The 14018-nt window shown below is 56.0% G+C and overlaps 1 protein-coding gene across 1 annotated transcript; it reads right to left on the bottom strand.

The window, feature by feature from the left end:
• Positions 1 to 11770: 11770 nt before the first annotated feature.
• LOC132320853 (proline-rich protein 22-like) lies at positions 11771 to 13367 on the bottom strand. Its single transcript, XM_059834477.1, has 2 exons — positions 13266 to 13367; positions 11771 to 12394 (listed from the first exon to the last, which is right to left on the bottom strand). Exons 1-2 carry the CDS (start codon positions 13365 to 13367, stop codon positions 11771 to 11773), a joined length of 726 nt encoding a protein of 241 aa, XP_059690460.1.
• Positions 13368 to 14018: the final 651 nt, after the last annotated feature.

Genomic DNA, 14018 nt, shown 5'->3' with positions numbered 1-14018 from the left:
AGTAAAGCATGTTAAAAATATTAAACATGTGTGAGTGTTTTCTTGTAGCAAAGCTATACAAAATGGCCCGTCTCAGCTGAGCTATCAGGCACAGGCAGAGCTGGAGGGGCACTGTGTCAGGGCATAAGGAACCATCAGGACCCGGAGAACACCTCATTTCAGCTCCGAGCGTAAGCACTCAGTCAGAGAAAAAGGCTCCAGCCGGTCTGTGGACACGCAGGCCACCCGCTCTGCCGCATCCACGCTGCATTAAAGATGCAAGTGACCTCATCTTTAACCCAATGCAATCTTCCAGAAGCTTGCAGCTTCTCATTTCTGCACTGCCAGGAGAGTATCAGTCTTCCTGGCATTTAACAGACATCCAGAAGGCCTCGTTTAACCCGGCCGAGAGGCATGCAGTCTCCGTGTGCCCAATGAGATGTCACTGTGACCATCAAACCACGAATTCTCCGTGTCCCAAACTTGAGATCTGTGCCTAGGTCAGATGAGGGCAATGCTATCCAACAGATGAAATAGTGGAGTTTGTCTGGCTCCACCCAACCTTTCATCAACACCTTACAAAGAAGGTAATTCTTACTGTCTTGCTTGCTCGGTTACTTCTCTTTTAAACAAAACTTGTGTCAGAACCTACTTATGACTTAGTTAAAATTTCTGGTTTTCTAGGCAGAGATGATCTAGGCCGATAGCTCCCCCCACCCCTTCCCATTCTTTTACAACTTCACTGTTCCCTGTGTTACAAATCTGTAATATAAAAACTCACCTACACAATGTACGTAGCTGAGCAGACACTTCTTTATTGCAGCGCTGGACGCCCAGGGGATCACTCCACCTCGTGTGCGTGCTTAGTTTCTCTGCTACAAAAGTTATTTACAATCAAAGTATACATATTCATCACATTTCCAATAAACAATTAACATACTCATACCGTTTCCGAGAACTCATTAATATATGTAAATGCTCGTGACGCATGCACCTTCAGGTACACAGGTCGTCGTCTGACGTCCTCTGGTGGTCGTCCATAGTCTTCCTCATGGTGTCCTTTAGTTGAACCCCATCTTTGCTCAGGTTGGTTGTAAAATTCCATTCTTGAATCTTCCTAAGTTTTCCTCGGTTTACTGATCAGGCCTACAACTTATCATTGTCTTGACAAGCAAATTCTACCTATTCATGATGCTACATTGTTCAACAGTTAGTTTATGATTAAATCACAGATAATTCATACCTAGTTACCTTCATACAGAATATATATAATTTAATTTTTATTAATCGCTCTCTGGATTATACTATTCTACCAATATCCATCCTTAAAACAATCAATGGTTATTTCTATTAATATTTATTGATTGGCATTCTTGATATTTGAATCAAGGTGGGAAAGGTAAGGAATTTTCCAAGCAGCATCACTGGTGCATATCAGGTCACATTGTCACAGGACTCAAACAAGACTTTTCTATTCAATTCTTCATCGTTGCATCTCGTTACTGTTAGTTCCTTGGTATGGAACAGTGACTCCCTGGTGAGGTTCCTATGGTTATTGTTTCTAACTGAACAATCCTAACTTATGCCTTTGTATTTTATTATTTTATTTATTAATCAAATTTAACCTTTCTATATGATCATATTTTGATTATTTTAGAAAACCAGAGTATTTACAACACCTGTATGCACAGGGACTAAGGCTCAGGCACAGAATTTGCTGCCTTCACCCATCTGTCACAAGACAGGAAATCCATACAACCCATGAATTCAGGGATAATAGCATCCACACAGCAGAAGATGGAGAAGTTATTCACCGAAGCTGTGAGCGGCACCTAAGAACCACAGGGACTCCCCTCTTCCTACACACTTTTCCTTCCCCCAGACATTAACTTTTCCTCTTCATTAAAGCACTGTTGCCTTCTACTGCATATTTACCTTGCACACTTTTCCGAGAGGAATTCCACTGTAAATACATATCGTAAGTGTACAAAAATTGCATTTGAGAAGTGCTGTTAACTGAACTGAGTTTTCACAGTAGCTTTATGAACAGGAGGATGCAAATTTTTTTCAGTTATACTACCTATGCAACGAGTATAAGGTGGGAGGATTTTTTTCCCTAACTGTAGGAAATAAAAGAATTTCTGCTAGAAATAGGAATTTACCAATGGAAGTAAGTGGTTAAATCGCTCCCCTACGTTCACAACATCAACCTTCCTCAGAAAGGAGCGGTGTGCACCACTGTTCTGTGGTGATGCCCCCGCTGGTAACCACTGCAGTGTGGTAAATGGCCATGGTAGCGCAGGAAGCTGCAAGTGACAAAGTGACAAGAAATCCACTTCAGTGTTCGGCTCTAACTTGTGCTCTACCATAGTGGCCTCTACCAGGAGTACATTTAGAGTTGCAGGTCAGCCATAACAAGTCATTTTCTTCTGCATTGGTCACTATGATCTCCCACGGAAAACGGTGAAGTATTTAGAAAGACTTTGATAAAAAAGCAAAAGCAGACATTCTTCATCAGGCAGGAAGCAAAGGGGTCTTTAAAACTCTTTAATGACATGTTTCAGGTAAGCACAGCTTCTCAGACTAATCTAGTCTTAGGCAGTAATATTTGTTCAAATACTGTACAACCAAAAGCCACTCAGTTCTCAAAGATTCAGAGTAAGTGAGTCAGTGAGAGCACAGGACAGTTACAAGGCCTCGAGCCTAGGCCCCCTCCCAGGACAGACTGGGATCATTCCCAGTTCAAACTGGATCTCCTGGCCCCCTCCCAGGACAGACTGGGATCATTCCCAGTCCAAACTGTATCCCGGGGCCCCCTCCCAGGACAGACTGGGATCATTCCCAGTTCAAACTGGATCCCCTGGCCCCCTCCCAGGACAGACTGGGATCATTCCCAGTTCAAACTGGATCCCCTGGCCCCCTCCCAGTACAGACTGGGATAATTCCCAGTCCAAACTGGATCCGGTATCCTCCTCCCAGTATGGACTGCGATCATTCCCAGTCCAAACTGGATCCCCTGGCTCCATCTTAGGACAGACTTGGACCATTCCCAGTCCAAACTGGATCCGCTGGCCCTTTCCCAGGACAGACTGGGTCCTGACACAGTCCAAACTGGATCCCCTGCTCCCCTCCCAGGACAGACTGGGATCATTCCCATTCCACATTGGATCCCCTGGCCCGCTCCCAGGACAGACTTGGCCCTATCCCATTCCAAACTGGATCCCCTGGCCCCGCTCCCAGGACAGACTGGGATCATTCCCATTCCAAACTGGATCCCCTGGCCCCCTTCCAGTACAGACTGTGATCATTCCCAGTCCAAACTGGATTTTCTGGCCCCCTCCCAGGACAGACTAGGCCCTGTCCCAGTCCAAACTGGAGACCCTGGCACCCTCCCAGGACAGACTGGGATTATTCCCAGTCCAAACTGGATCCCTTGGCCCCCACCCTGGTCAGACTGGTCCCTGTCCCCATCCAAACTGGATCCCCTGGCCCCCTCCCATTACACAGTGGACCTTGTCCCAGTCCAAACTGGAGCCCCTGGCACCTTCCCAGTACAGAGTGAGATCATTCCCAGTCTGAACTGGATCCCCTGGCCCCCTCCCAGGACAGACCGGGATCATTCCCATTCCAAACTGGATCCCCAGGCCCCCTCCCAGGACAGACTGGGATCATTCCCATTCCAAACTGGATCCCCTGGCCCCATCCGAGGACAGACTGCGATCATTCCCAGTCCAAACAGGATTCTCTGGCCCACTCCCAGGACAGACTGCGCCGTGTCCCAGTCGAAATTGGAGCCCCTGGCCCCCTCCCTGGACAGATTAGGCCCTGTCCCAGTCCAAACTGGATCCCCTGGCCCCCTCCCAGGACAGACTGGGCCCTGTCCCAGTCCAAACTGGATCCCCTGGCCACCTCCCAGGACAGACTGCGATCTTTCCCAGTTCCAACTGGAGCCCCTGGCCCCCTCCCAGGACAGACTGGGCCCTGTCCCAGTCCAAACTGGTTCCCCTGGCCCCCTCCCAGGACAGACACGGATCATTCCCAGTCCAAACTGGATCCCCTGGCCCCCTCCCAGGAGAGACTGGGCCCTGTTCCAGTCCAAACTGGAGCCCCTGGCCCCCTCCCAGGACAAACTGGCATCATTCCCAGTCCAAACTGGATCCCCTGGCCCCCTCCCAGGACAGACTGGGATCATTCTCATTCCAAACTGGATCCCCTGGCCCCCTCCCAGGACAGACTGGGATCATTCTCATTCCAAACTGGATCCCCTGGCCCCCTCCCAGGACAGACTGGGCCCTGTCCCAGTCCAAACTGGATCCCCTGGTCCCCTCCCAGTACAGAGTGGGATCATTCTCAGTCCGAACTGGATCTCAGTCCGAGCTTTACCAGAGGTTGATCCCAGCGATTAGATCCCTTGTTATCCAGGCACTTGTGTGCAGGAACTCTTATTCTCTTCTTTAGGAACTCTCCTTTAATCTGGTGGTTTTTTTCCCACCCTCCATTCCACCCTGAGCTGAGAGACTGTGGTCAGGCACTGGTCACAGAATTTTATTTTAAAAAGAAACGGAAATCATCCATAGAACACCGAGGAGTTCAGAGCTTGTCAAGTGTGGAGCACGGTGGCGAGCTGAGCTTTTACTGTTTTCTTCTTTGCAGGAAGAACCCGCAGCACAAGCTAGAACACAAGCGCCGTGCACCTCCAGGTAAGCCAAGTTGTTTCATACAGCTCAAAGGGGGGGGGGGGGGAAGCCAACACCAACCCAGCAATGGATCGAAAAAAAGGGGAATGAAATGCTTTCAGCTACTGTAAGTGAAGAGCACTGTATTTGCAGCTTGCTGCGTATTACGCTTCGCTCTCGCGAATTAAAGATGGTATAGTGTGGTATTACCGGATCTCTGTATTCTGCTTCCCCCCCTTCAGAGCTGGAGTCTCACAGTGAAAACAGGGAATATATTCAGGAGTTACTGAAGTGTTTCTCAGCATTTCCAATGGACACTTTGCCTTTTTTGGTGCTTTTTCTTGATGATTGGACTCGGAGGTTTTTTCCGCTTGAAATCCCGATGCAATAAACAATTCAGAGCGGAGCAGAGCCGTCATGGCAATTTAATGATAATGTGTTTTACTGCAAAGAATCGGGACTATGACATTATTAAGGAGAAATTGCACCCCGGCCGCGCCCGCCCCCCCGCCCCGGCTCCGTCCCCCCCCGCCCCGTTATTCCAAACTGCTGCGAAAGGAGGAAAAGCAAATGCACACGCGGGTGCGCGCGCGCGCTGCCCACCCGGAACGTGGGGGGTCGCCGGCGGGACGCTCCCCACCCCGCTCCCCGCAGCGGGGCTCGGCGGCGGCGGCGGAACCGTCTCCCGTGGGAGCTGCTCCGCGTCCCGGGGCTGGAGCCCGCCGGGCGTCCCCGGCCAGGGCCCCCTCGCTCCGGGAGCTCCTGCGGGGGGGCGCGTTTGGGGTCGGCAGCCGGGGGCCTCTTCCACCCGCTTCGGTGCCGCCGCACGGGTGGGCGTGGGGCAGCAGCCCCGGGACAGCCGCTGCGGACCCCTCTGTCCCGGGAGGGGCGGGGAGGGGCGGGACCGCCGCGCCTCTGCCCTGCGCCCGCCGGGGTCTCTCGGTCCCGCCGGCTGCCGCCCAGCGAGGGGGGTTCGGCGGAGCTCGGCAGGGGTGTCCCGGGACCCGCCCGAGGAGAGCTCCTGCGTGGGCAGCGCCCGGGCCGGTTCGCCTGCGCGGGGGCTGCGGCACCGGCACCGGGCCCGGCCCAGACCCGCCCCGCCGAGTCCCGCCGGGTCCCGCCGAGTCCCGCCGAGTCCCGCCGAGCCGAGCCGAGCGGAGTCCAGCGGAGCCGAGCCCAGCCGAGACGAGCGGATCGGAGCGGAGCCGAAAAGACCCGAGCTTAGCCGAGTCCCGCCGAGTGGTGTCGAGCCGGGCGAGCCGAGCCCCGTCAAGCCGAGCCCAGAGCAGCCGAGCCGAGCCGAAACGACCCGAGCCCAGCCCAGCTAGCGGATCGGAGCGGATCGGAGCGGAGCCGAAACGACCCGAGCTTTGCCGAGCCGGAACGAGTCCAGCCGAGCACAGCCGGGCCGAGCCGAGCCCCCCCGGCCGGTCGGGGCGCAGCGGCAGGGGCGGGCGGGGCCATGGCGGGCAGGAACCGGCCCCTCGGCACCGCGCACCGGGCGCTGCAGCTCCGCGTCCTGCCCGGCTCCGGCGGGGGTGGGGGGGCGGGCGGGGCGGGACGCTGCCGGGGGCCGGGGAGCGCCCCGGCGGTCCCCGTGTCCCAGCTGCCGCCGTCCCGGCGCTCCCCGCAGGCGCACGGTGCCGGCCGGGACGAAGCCCGCGCCGGCCCTCGGCCGCACCCGCGGCAGACTGCGCCCGGTGCTCGGCGCTGCCGGCCGGCCCGGCCCCGCCGCCGGGCTCGGTAGCCAGCCGGGCTCGGTAGCCAGCCGCGCCCGGGCTCGCCCCGCTCCCGGGGGCGCGCCCCGCTCGGGAAGCCCGGCCCGGGCCGGCCCCGGGAGGGGACCGGCTCGGGAGCGTTTTCCTGCTGCCGCCGCTCCCGCCCGTCCCCCGCGCAGGTCTCCGCCGGGCTCTGTGTGCCGGGACGGGACCCCTCGGGCTCCGTGTGCGCAGCCCTGCCCCGCACGCTGGGGACGGGCAGCAGCGCCATCCCGCTGCAGCTGCCGCGGGGACAGACCCGCGGGGGAGAAGGGGCGGGCGGGGGCGCGGGTGGGGGCCGCGGGAGGCGGCGGGGCCGGGCGGGCTGCGGGTGCGGTCCCGGTCCCTACACCGGGGCTCTTCGCCCGCTGTGCACAACGCCCGTCAGCACCGGGGGCCGAGACCTCGGTCCGTATCGCCGCTCTGCAGAGCGGGGTGCCGGGCACTGCCCATCCGCCAGCGCACCCCTGGGACACACGGGGGGTCCTTCGTAGGGAACAGCGACAAGAGACAGAATCACATCGCAGTCACGGACTGGTCGCTCACACCAAAGTCCGTCTGCGCCTGTCTTCATTTTAATGTCACTCGGTACACTGAGGGGGACCTGTGTTTGCATTGAAAACCTCCTCCGAGGGGTGCATTTTTTACTATTAAAATCACTAACTGAGCGTAGTTTAGGATCCCAGTCTTGATGAAATCCCAGACTCCTTCTCCACAACAACTCCCACGTCCCCACATGCCATCGCACACACTCAGTAGGTTGTTGCTGTTACAGGACATGTTGAAAAACAAGGGTTAAAAGTAAGAGAGAAGAATGTAAAGAAGATACTTCTTAACAAGTGCGCTTGGCACTTAGAAATATTAGAGGTAAAGACTGTCTCACCGACTCTCTGCTAACTAGCAATAACGATTAGCGCAAGGACGAATCGTAGAAAAATACAATGGACTGCCAAAATAGTGCCCTAGAGTTAACTCGTCTCATTATAATCTCATTCTAATGCTAAGGAACACACCTCCTGGCTAGAAAAGCCCCAACCCAATTAAGCCCCCTACTCTCTGAGCATGCGTGGCGAATTAAAAGAGAACTGTAACTTTAAGATGAAGTAAGAAAAGTATTAACCAAGAGTTAATTAAGGGGTAGAACCAGGAGGCGTAATTAACTTTGTTAACTGTCTTAAATACCGGTCATGATTTTAAGCCGGTGTGCATGTTAGGAGGAGAAATCCCCTTGCACCCGGCGCCGCCAGAAACATGCCTGCTTTACAACTCTGTGTGAGTTGTCAAGTTCGTTTCCGCGTGTCACTGCCCACTCGAAGGCCCTCGCACAGCACCGTTGTCTTCACCAGGACGTGTATCCCAGCGACCAGGGTGAGTCTCCGTCCCCAGGGATACCTGAATTCCGTTGCTATAATCTGGTTCCAGACACAGCAATTTCCCCCCTTTTGAGACTTATGGATATGTTTTACCATTCCCACAAGTCTGAACGTCCTTAATTTCCATTGCCTTCTGTTCTATCTTGTCAACAAAGGGGTTAATTTCTTTTTGCACCATTAAAATATTATTTGAAGGCTTTTTCTGAAGAGATGATTTCAGCCAATTAGAACATAAAGGTGAGCATTGTATCATGCAACAGCTGATCAGAATCCTAAATATCGGGAGGAAGCCAGCTATAAACAGCTGCTTTAACCATCCAAAACCGGGCAACCAGGAAGTCAGCCAAGAAAAATCCAAGCCTTCTCTCTCTTTGGTGTTTTCCGCTAATTCTTTCAACTGTTGGATCTTTTCTTCTGTGATCTGAGAATCGTCTGTCAAATTAAAACAACACATTCCTTTAAATTCCTCACATCCATGGGTATGTCTTAAAAGCAGAGAGTCAACAGCTGCTCGGTTTTCTGACATGACTTCTCTAATCTGTGTCATCTCTTCTCTCAAGGCAGAGAGCACCTGGGAAGGAAAGTTAGTATTTTTGATTAATTCACAAGCTAGTCTCTTTATACTGTGATAATTCATAGCTACCCCAGCTCCAGGTGCAAGGATGGCAGCTGCCATGATTTCACTAGGGCTCTATAATGTCAATTGAGAGTTACAATCTGGAGACAGAGCAGAGACTTGTCTCTTCTGGCTAACAGTTTTCTTTTCACGTAAGTCTTCCTTTTTTTGGTAACATTGCTGTTAACCTTGCCATTGCGCATGGTCCTCCAGTAACGTTTACAGGGATATAGATATATGATCTCTTTCCACGGAGAAGAAACCATCCTACTGGCAATTTAGTATGGGCCCAAGCATAACTCACTCTCTCAGTTTTATTACGTTTCAGTGGGGGCTCGATTCTTGAAAGATTTTCACATTTAGACCGTGGAGTGCAGTTCACAAACTGAACACAACTTTCAGCTGGAAACATGCCCTTAACTCTCACTCTTAGCTTACCTTTTTCCCTGATTTTAGTTGGTTTTCCCCAAATATACATGCTGCTGTATGTCATATTGATATTAAAAGATCTTAAAATAGTATAATTTTCCAAAAGCGTCGGAGGAGTAGGTACTCCTAACAGGCAGGAGGTGAAAACTTCCTCTACCGAGGTTCCACCGGCTAGACAGAAGGTGGTGGTATTTATTACTTTTCTTGCCAAGCTTTCCCAAACATTTCCAGATCTGTCCCATTTTGGGAAAAACACATTTGTACCTCCAACCTGGAAAAGAAACAAAACCAGATAGCTTTTCATTTTGCAACCCGATTACGCAATAGTACAGTTTTCAAGGGTCCTGCCGGAATGGCTCTCCACTTGTCTTCGGGTTCTGGCGGAGGAGCTGGTTCGACTCCCGTGTAGTGGATCCAGGAGCTGATTCCTTCTACCTTCACAGCGCTCTAGGTGGTCAGTAGGGTTGTAGAGGGTCCTTTCCACTTCTCTCTCAGCGGCTCATCCTTCCAGGTGCGAATATAAACCAGGTCTCCAGGTTGGAAATTGTGTACTGGCGAATCCAGGGGCAAAGGAGCTCCCTGGCTGAAGTACCTCTGTAAGGATGATAAAACGCGCGAAAGGGACAGCGAATAATTTCTCAACATTCCTTCCCCTATAAAATGCATTTTGTCACTTCGGTTACCTGTGCTTCTGACCGTATGGGGTTTTCCCTTAATATTTCAAAAGGGCTTACTCCTTCCCTTGCTCGAGGGGTAATTGTAATTTTCATTAAAGCGATTGGTCAAACATCCACCCGCTTAAGCTGAGTTTCTTGACGTAGCACGGGAAAGCTTCTGGCCGCCCTGAAAACATGTCTGCTAACACTAACCTAAACAGGTTACTGTCTACTTGAAGGTTCTTGTACAGTACCATTGTCTTCACCAGGATGCGGATCCTGGTGACCAGGGTGAGTTTCCATCTCCGTCCTCAAGGATACCTGAATTCCGTTGCTATGATCTGGTTCCAGATACAGCACATGTAACTGTCACCTGAACGATTCCCACTTGCACAGTGATCAGTAGTGATTTTGCTTCAGCAATTTTTGACTGCATAAGCAAACTCAAATGAATGCAACAATAATAAGAACTCCCAGCAGAGCAGCTGTCATCGCAAGAAAGTCTCCAGAAGTGCGCGCGTGCACACAGACACACACACATGCAAGGTCTATCAGTATTATTAAATTATTATTCTTCTCCCCTTCTCAAACACTTCCTCCGCTGTGTTGCCCCACACAATGATGTCATCAATACACTGCAGGTGTTCGGGAGCTTCACCTTGCTCCAGTGCAGTCTGTATCCATCCATGACAAACGGCAGGACTATGTTCCCACCCCTGGGGCAGTCGATTCCAGGTGTACTGGACACCCCTCCATGTGAAAGCAAATTGTGTCCTGCACTCTGCTGCCAGAGGGATCGAGAAAAATGCGTTGGCACCCAGCCGGGATGCCGGCACTGAGGAGTTCTTCTACAGGCAATTAGGAGAAATCTCTGGGTGGGCAGCCCGTGTCCGAGTGGCTGGAGAGCAGACCTGCAGAAAGGGGTCTGGGGGTGCTGGTGGGCAGCAGGCTCAGGATAGGAGTCAATTTGGACAATTCCCTTAAGAAGATGCTTTAACTTTTGGTCCGCCCTGAAGTTTGGGTTGTGGGCTTTTTCTTTTCTGCTGTTTTCCTCCTTCCCTGGAGCAGAAGAAGTCTCTGTGGCCCCCGAGAGCTGTGGGTGGTGGTGGTGCAGCTGCTCCAGGGGACAGGAGTTTTGGGGCGAGGAGGATGCTCGGGGCGGGTCAGCATTGGAGGCGAGACGCTGAGCAGCAGCGGCAGCGGGAGCTGCAACGTGCCATGCTGACGCCAACGGGACTGTGCCTGCCCGGGGTCCCGAGCGGCTCCCACTGCCGCAGCGGGATCACTGGGACTGCCCTAAGGAAGGGGCTTATCCCCCCGACCCCCGGCACTGGGGGGCTGCCCCGATGGGGACCTCACCCTGCACCTTCTGCAAGCTAGAGCCGGAAAGGTGAGGCCGCTTCCCGAAGGCGCCGTTGGCTGCATTGGCCCCAGGTTGTGGAGCCGGGATGGGAAAAGGGGGACAAAGAGAGATGAAGTTTCCAGGCACTTTCTGGCCGGTGCAGTGATTTTCTTTCTTCCTATTTTTTTTGCCACCTTCCTGGTCTTGCGTCTGCCCAAGGTGCAGCCAGACAAGGGGAGGAGGGTCCCTGCCTGGCCTGCAGCTCCCTCCCTCGCCATTCTTGGAGTGATTTGGGGTTATTTTGCTGGGCAGTGAGGCAGAGCCTGGCTCCAGAGCGGAGCGCGGTGGGACCCAAGGAAGGGTGTGATTGTCTTGAGGCTTTGAAGGGATTTGCACCGAGCCCTGTCCCTGCTGGAGGGGACACGGGTCATGTTCAGGACGAAGGCGTTGCAGCCCCCGTTGTGTGTGTCCATCCCCAGCCTGGCCCCCAAGGTCTGTCCTTGTCCTGGGGACTCCATGCTGCTTTCTGCGTGGGGCCATGTCCGTGTGTCGTGCAGGGACCCGTCTGTCCTGGCTCCCCTGCCGAAGGCCTGCTTCCCCTGGGGAAGGGGACAGGGCAGTCCCCCGGCTGCCGCCATTGTCTGCCCCGCTGCTGGTGACTCAGCCCTGGGGACGGCTCGGTGCCCTTCGGGGCTCGCCGGCTCTGCTGTGGGGCTCTGCGGGGCTTTTGCACCTCTTGGGTGCCCTTTCCCGGTGCCCCCTGCGCTTCCTCCCGCTCCCACACAGGCACGGAGTAGTTCAGGAGAAACGGCTTTTAATGAAGTAAACAAGAGAAGCGGCCTCACCAAATCTACTATACCAACACCACCCCCCTCCCCAAATACCCAGCCCTCCTCCCCCACCCCCCGCTCCCCCCATCTCCCTCTCACCCCTGCTGTGGGTCTAATCCCCCCCCGCCACCCCCGTGCTGCCGGCGAGAGCCCTGCGCTTGCTGGCTGGCTTTGGCGCGGTGCTCGTGGCGCGCTTCTTCCCCCGCTTCTCTGCTGTGGCGGGCTGGGACGGTGGCAGGTCCCTGCCCTCATCCCCCCACGGCTCCTGGGGCTCCAGCCCCATGACGAGCTCGTCCAGGCTGAGGATGGCGTCGGCGGTCTCGGGGACGCTGTAGTCGGGGCTGAGCAGCTCTTCGGGCAGGGAGAGCGAGGCGAAGTCGCAGTGGGGGATGGCTGCGCCGGTGCCACCAGGGTCCCCAGGCCTGGGGCCGCTGCTGGGAGCGTCCTGGCTGACCCCCACCGCGTCCGGGGAGCAACCAAAGAGCCTCAGGGCCTCTTTGAGAAGGACCTCCTCAGCCACGGCGAGGTCGCCTGTGGGGTCCCCCAGGGCTTGCTCGTGGGGGGCAGCAGAGGGGCTGGGGGGGACGTCGCTGCCCGGGGGGATGTTGCTTCCCGGGGGTGCTGCCCTGGGGGTGGCACTGCCGGAGGTCTTGGTCTCTGCGGGCTGCCCCTGGATCTGCTGGTAGCTGGGGATGGACGTCGGCAGCAGCGGGGGGGCTGGGGTCACCGCTCTCCCCTGCTGGGTGTAGGGTGGGAGGTGTTGCGGCTGTCCCTGGGGGCTCCGATGGGCTGCCCAAGCCGGGGGGGTCCCGCAGCCCCCGGGACCCCACAGGGCAGCACCCGGCAGAGAAGCGGCAGCGCGGCCAAGCGTGGCCGTGGCCAGTGGAGGCGGATGGGTGCTCGTCCACGGGATGTGGAAGAGCTGGGGGTGGAAGCAGCAGCCGCATGGAGCCCTCTGCAGACCTGTGTGGGGGAGAGGGAGCCGTGCTGGGCCGGTGGGACCCTCCAAGGGCACCCGCCGAGCCGGCCCCGATGGCCGAGGTCCCCCGGCTCTGCGCCAGGCACGTGGGGAGCTTGTGGCCGGGGCACTCGCCGTGGGGTGAGCTGACGTGCCAGTGGGACCAGGTTGCAAATTGGGGAAGGAGACTCACTTCCAGGGGGCTGACACGGGAGAGGTGGCCCCAAGGATTTGGGAAGTTCTGTGGAAATGGGATTTAGTGGGCACCCATCACCCAGGCAAGGGCAGGGGATGGTCGCCCGGGCTTGCTGAAGCCCTGTGCCATATCTGCCAGGGGGGCGGGGGTGGTGGGGATGCTGGGAGTGCTTGGGGGTGGTGGGGGGATCCTGGGCGTGCCCAGGGGTCGGGGGTGCTGAAGGTGCCGAAGGTGGCGGGGTGCCCGAGCAGAGAGGGGTGCCATACCTGCTGGTGGTGCCTGGGGGGCCAGCCCCACTGGGGGTGCCCAGGCTGCGGGGAAGGGCTGCTCCTGCCCGGGCAGTTGGCACAGGTTGGGTGAGCCTGCAAGAGAGACAGGAGCGACGGCCATCGGTCACCTCCGCTCTTGCCCCCAGGAGCGTCCCGGGCTGCAGGGGTCGGGGTGGGTCCCTACCTCGGGGGTAGAAGGTTTTGGGGAGCACAAAAGGCTGAAGGAGCCGGGGCGCCGGGGGGCCCAGGGCCCACGCGCTGGGAGCCGCAGTGGTGGCCGCGCCATGGTCCGTTGTGGCTGTTGGCTGCTAAGGACTCTCTGGGTCTCCCAGGATGGAATGCGGGGGCTCCCTGTGTTCCGCCCCACCCCAACAGCCTCCCCAGCTCCTCCTGGGGAGGGAAAGGGTTAAGGGGGGCTGGGCTGCCCCGGGCCCTGCAGGCGGCTGTTGGGGGCTGTGGGTGCAAATGCCTTTGGCTGGAAGCCTTGGTGCCTTCCCAGAGCTGGGATATCCTTGGGATTAGTGGGACTTGGTGGAAGGGGTCCCGCTGGGATGTAGGGTCCAGGCTGTTCCGGAGGGGTGGTCAGGGCAGGCGAGGTGGAGGAGTCGTGCTGTATGTGAGGGAGAGGTTTGATGGTAGAGCCCTTACAGGTGGTGATGACGTACATGATCGAGAGCCTCTGGGTGAGGATGAGGGGGATGGAAAGCAAAGCAGATGTTGTAGTGGGTGTCTGCTAGCCATCGCCCAGCCAGGATGCCAGCGCTGAGGAGTTATTTTACAGGCAATTAGGAGAAATCTCGGGATGGGCAGCCCGTGTCCGTATGGGGGATTTCAAGTCCCCAGGCCCCAGCGGGGAATACCATACTGCTGTGATGAGCAGGTCTGGGAAGTTCCTGAAGTTTGTGGGACAGAACTTCTTGTTACAAGTACTCAGGGA

The sequence above is a fragment of the Gavia stellata genome, unplaced genomic scaffold (assembly GCF_030936135.1).
Source record: "Gavia stellata isolate bGavSte3 unplaced genomic scaffold, bGavSte3.hap2 HAP2_SCAFFOLD_34, whole genome shotgun sequence".
Classification (NCBI taxonomy): Eukaryota; Metazoa; Chordata; class Aves; order Gaviiformes; family Gaviidae; genus Gavia; species Gavia stellata.
Note: the sequence above shows the minus strand (reverse complement) of the source record. Positions and strands in the feature narration are given on the sequence as shown.

Bases quoted from the DNA above. Each gene is read 5' to 3' on its own strand.
- LOC132320853 (XM_059834477.1), bottom strand. From the start codon at position 13,367: ATGGCGCGGCCACCACTGCGGCTCCCAGCGCGTGGGCCCTGGGCCCCC. The intron at 12,395-13,265 runs GTAGGGACCCAC...TACACCCAGCAG, and splicing joins CAAAACCTTCTACCCCCGAG to GGGAGAGCGGTGACCCCAGC.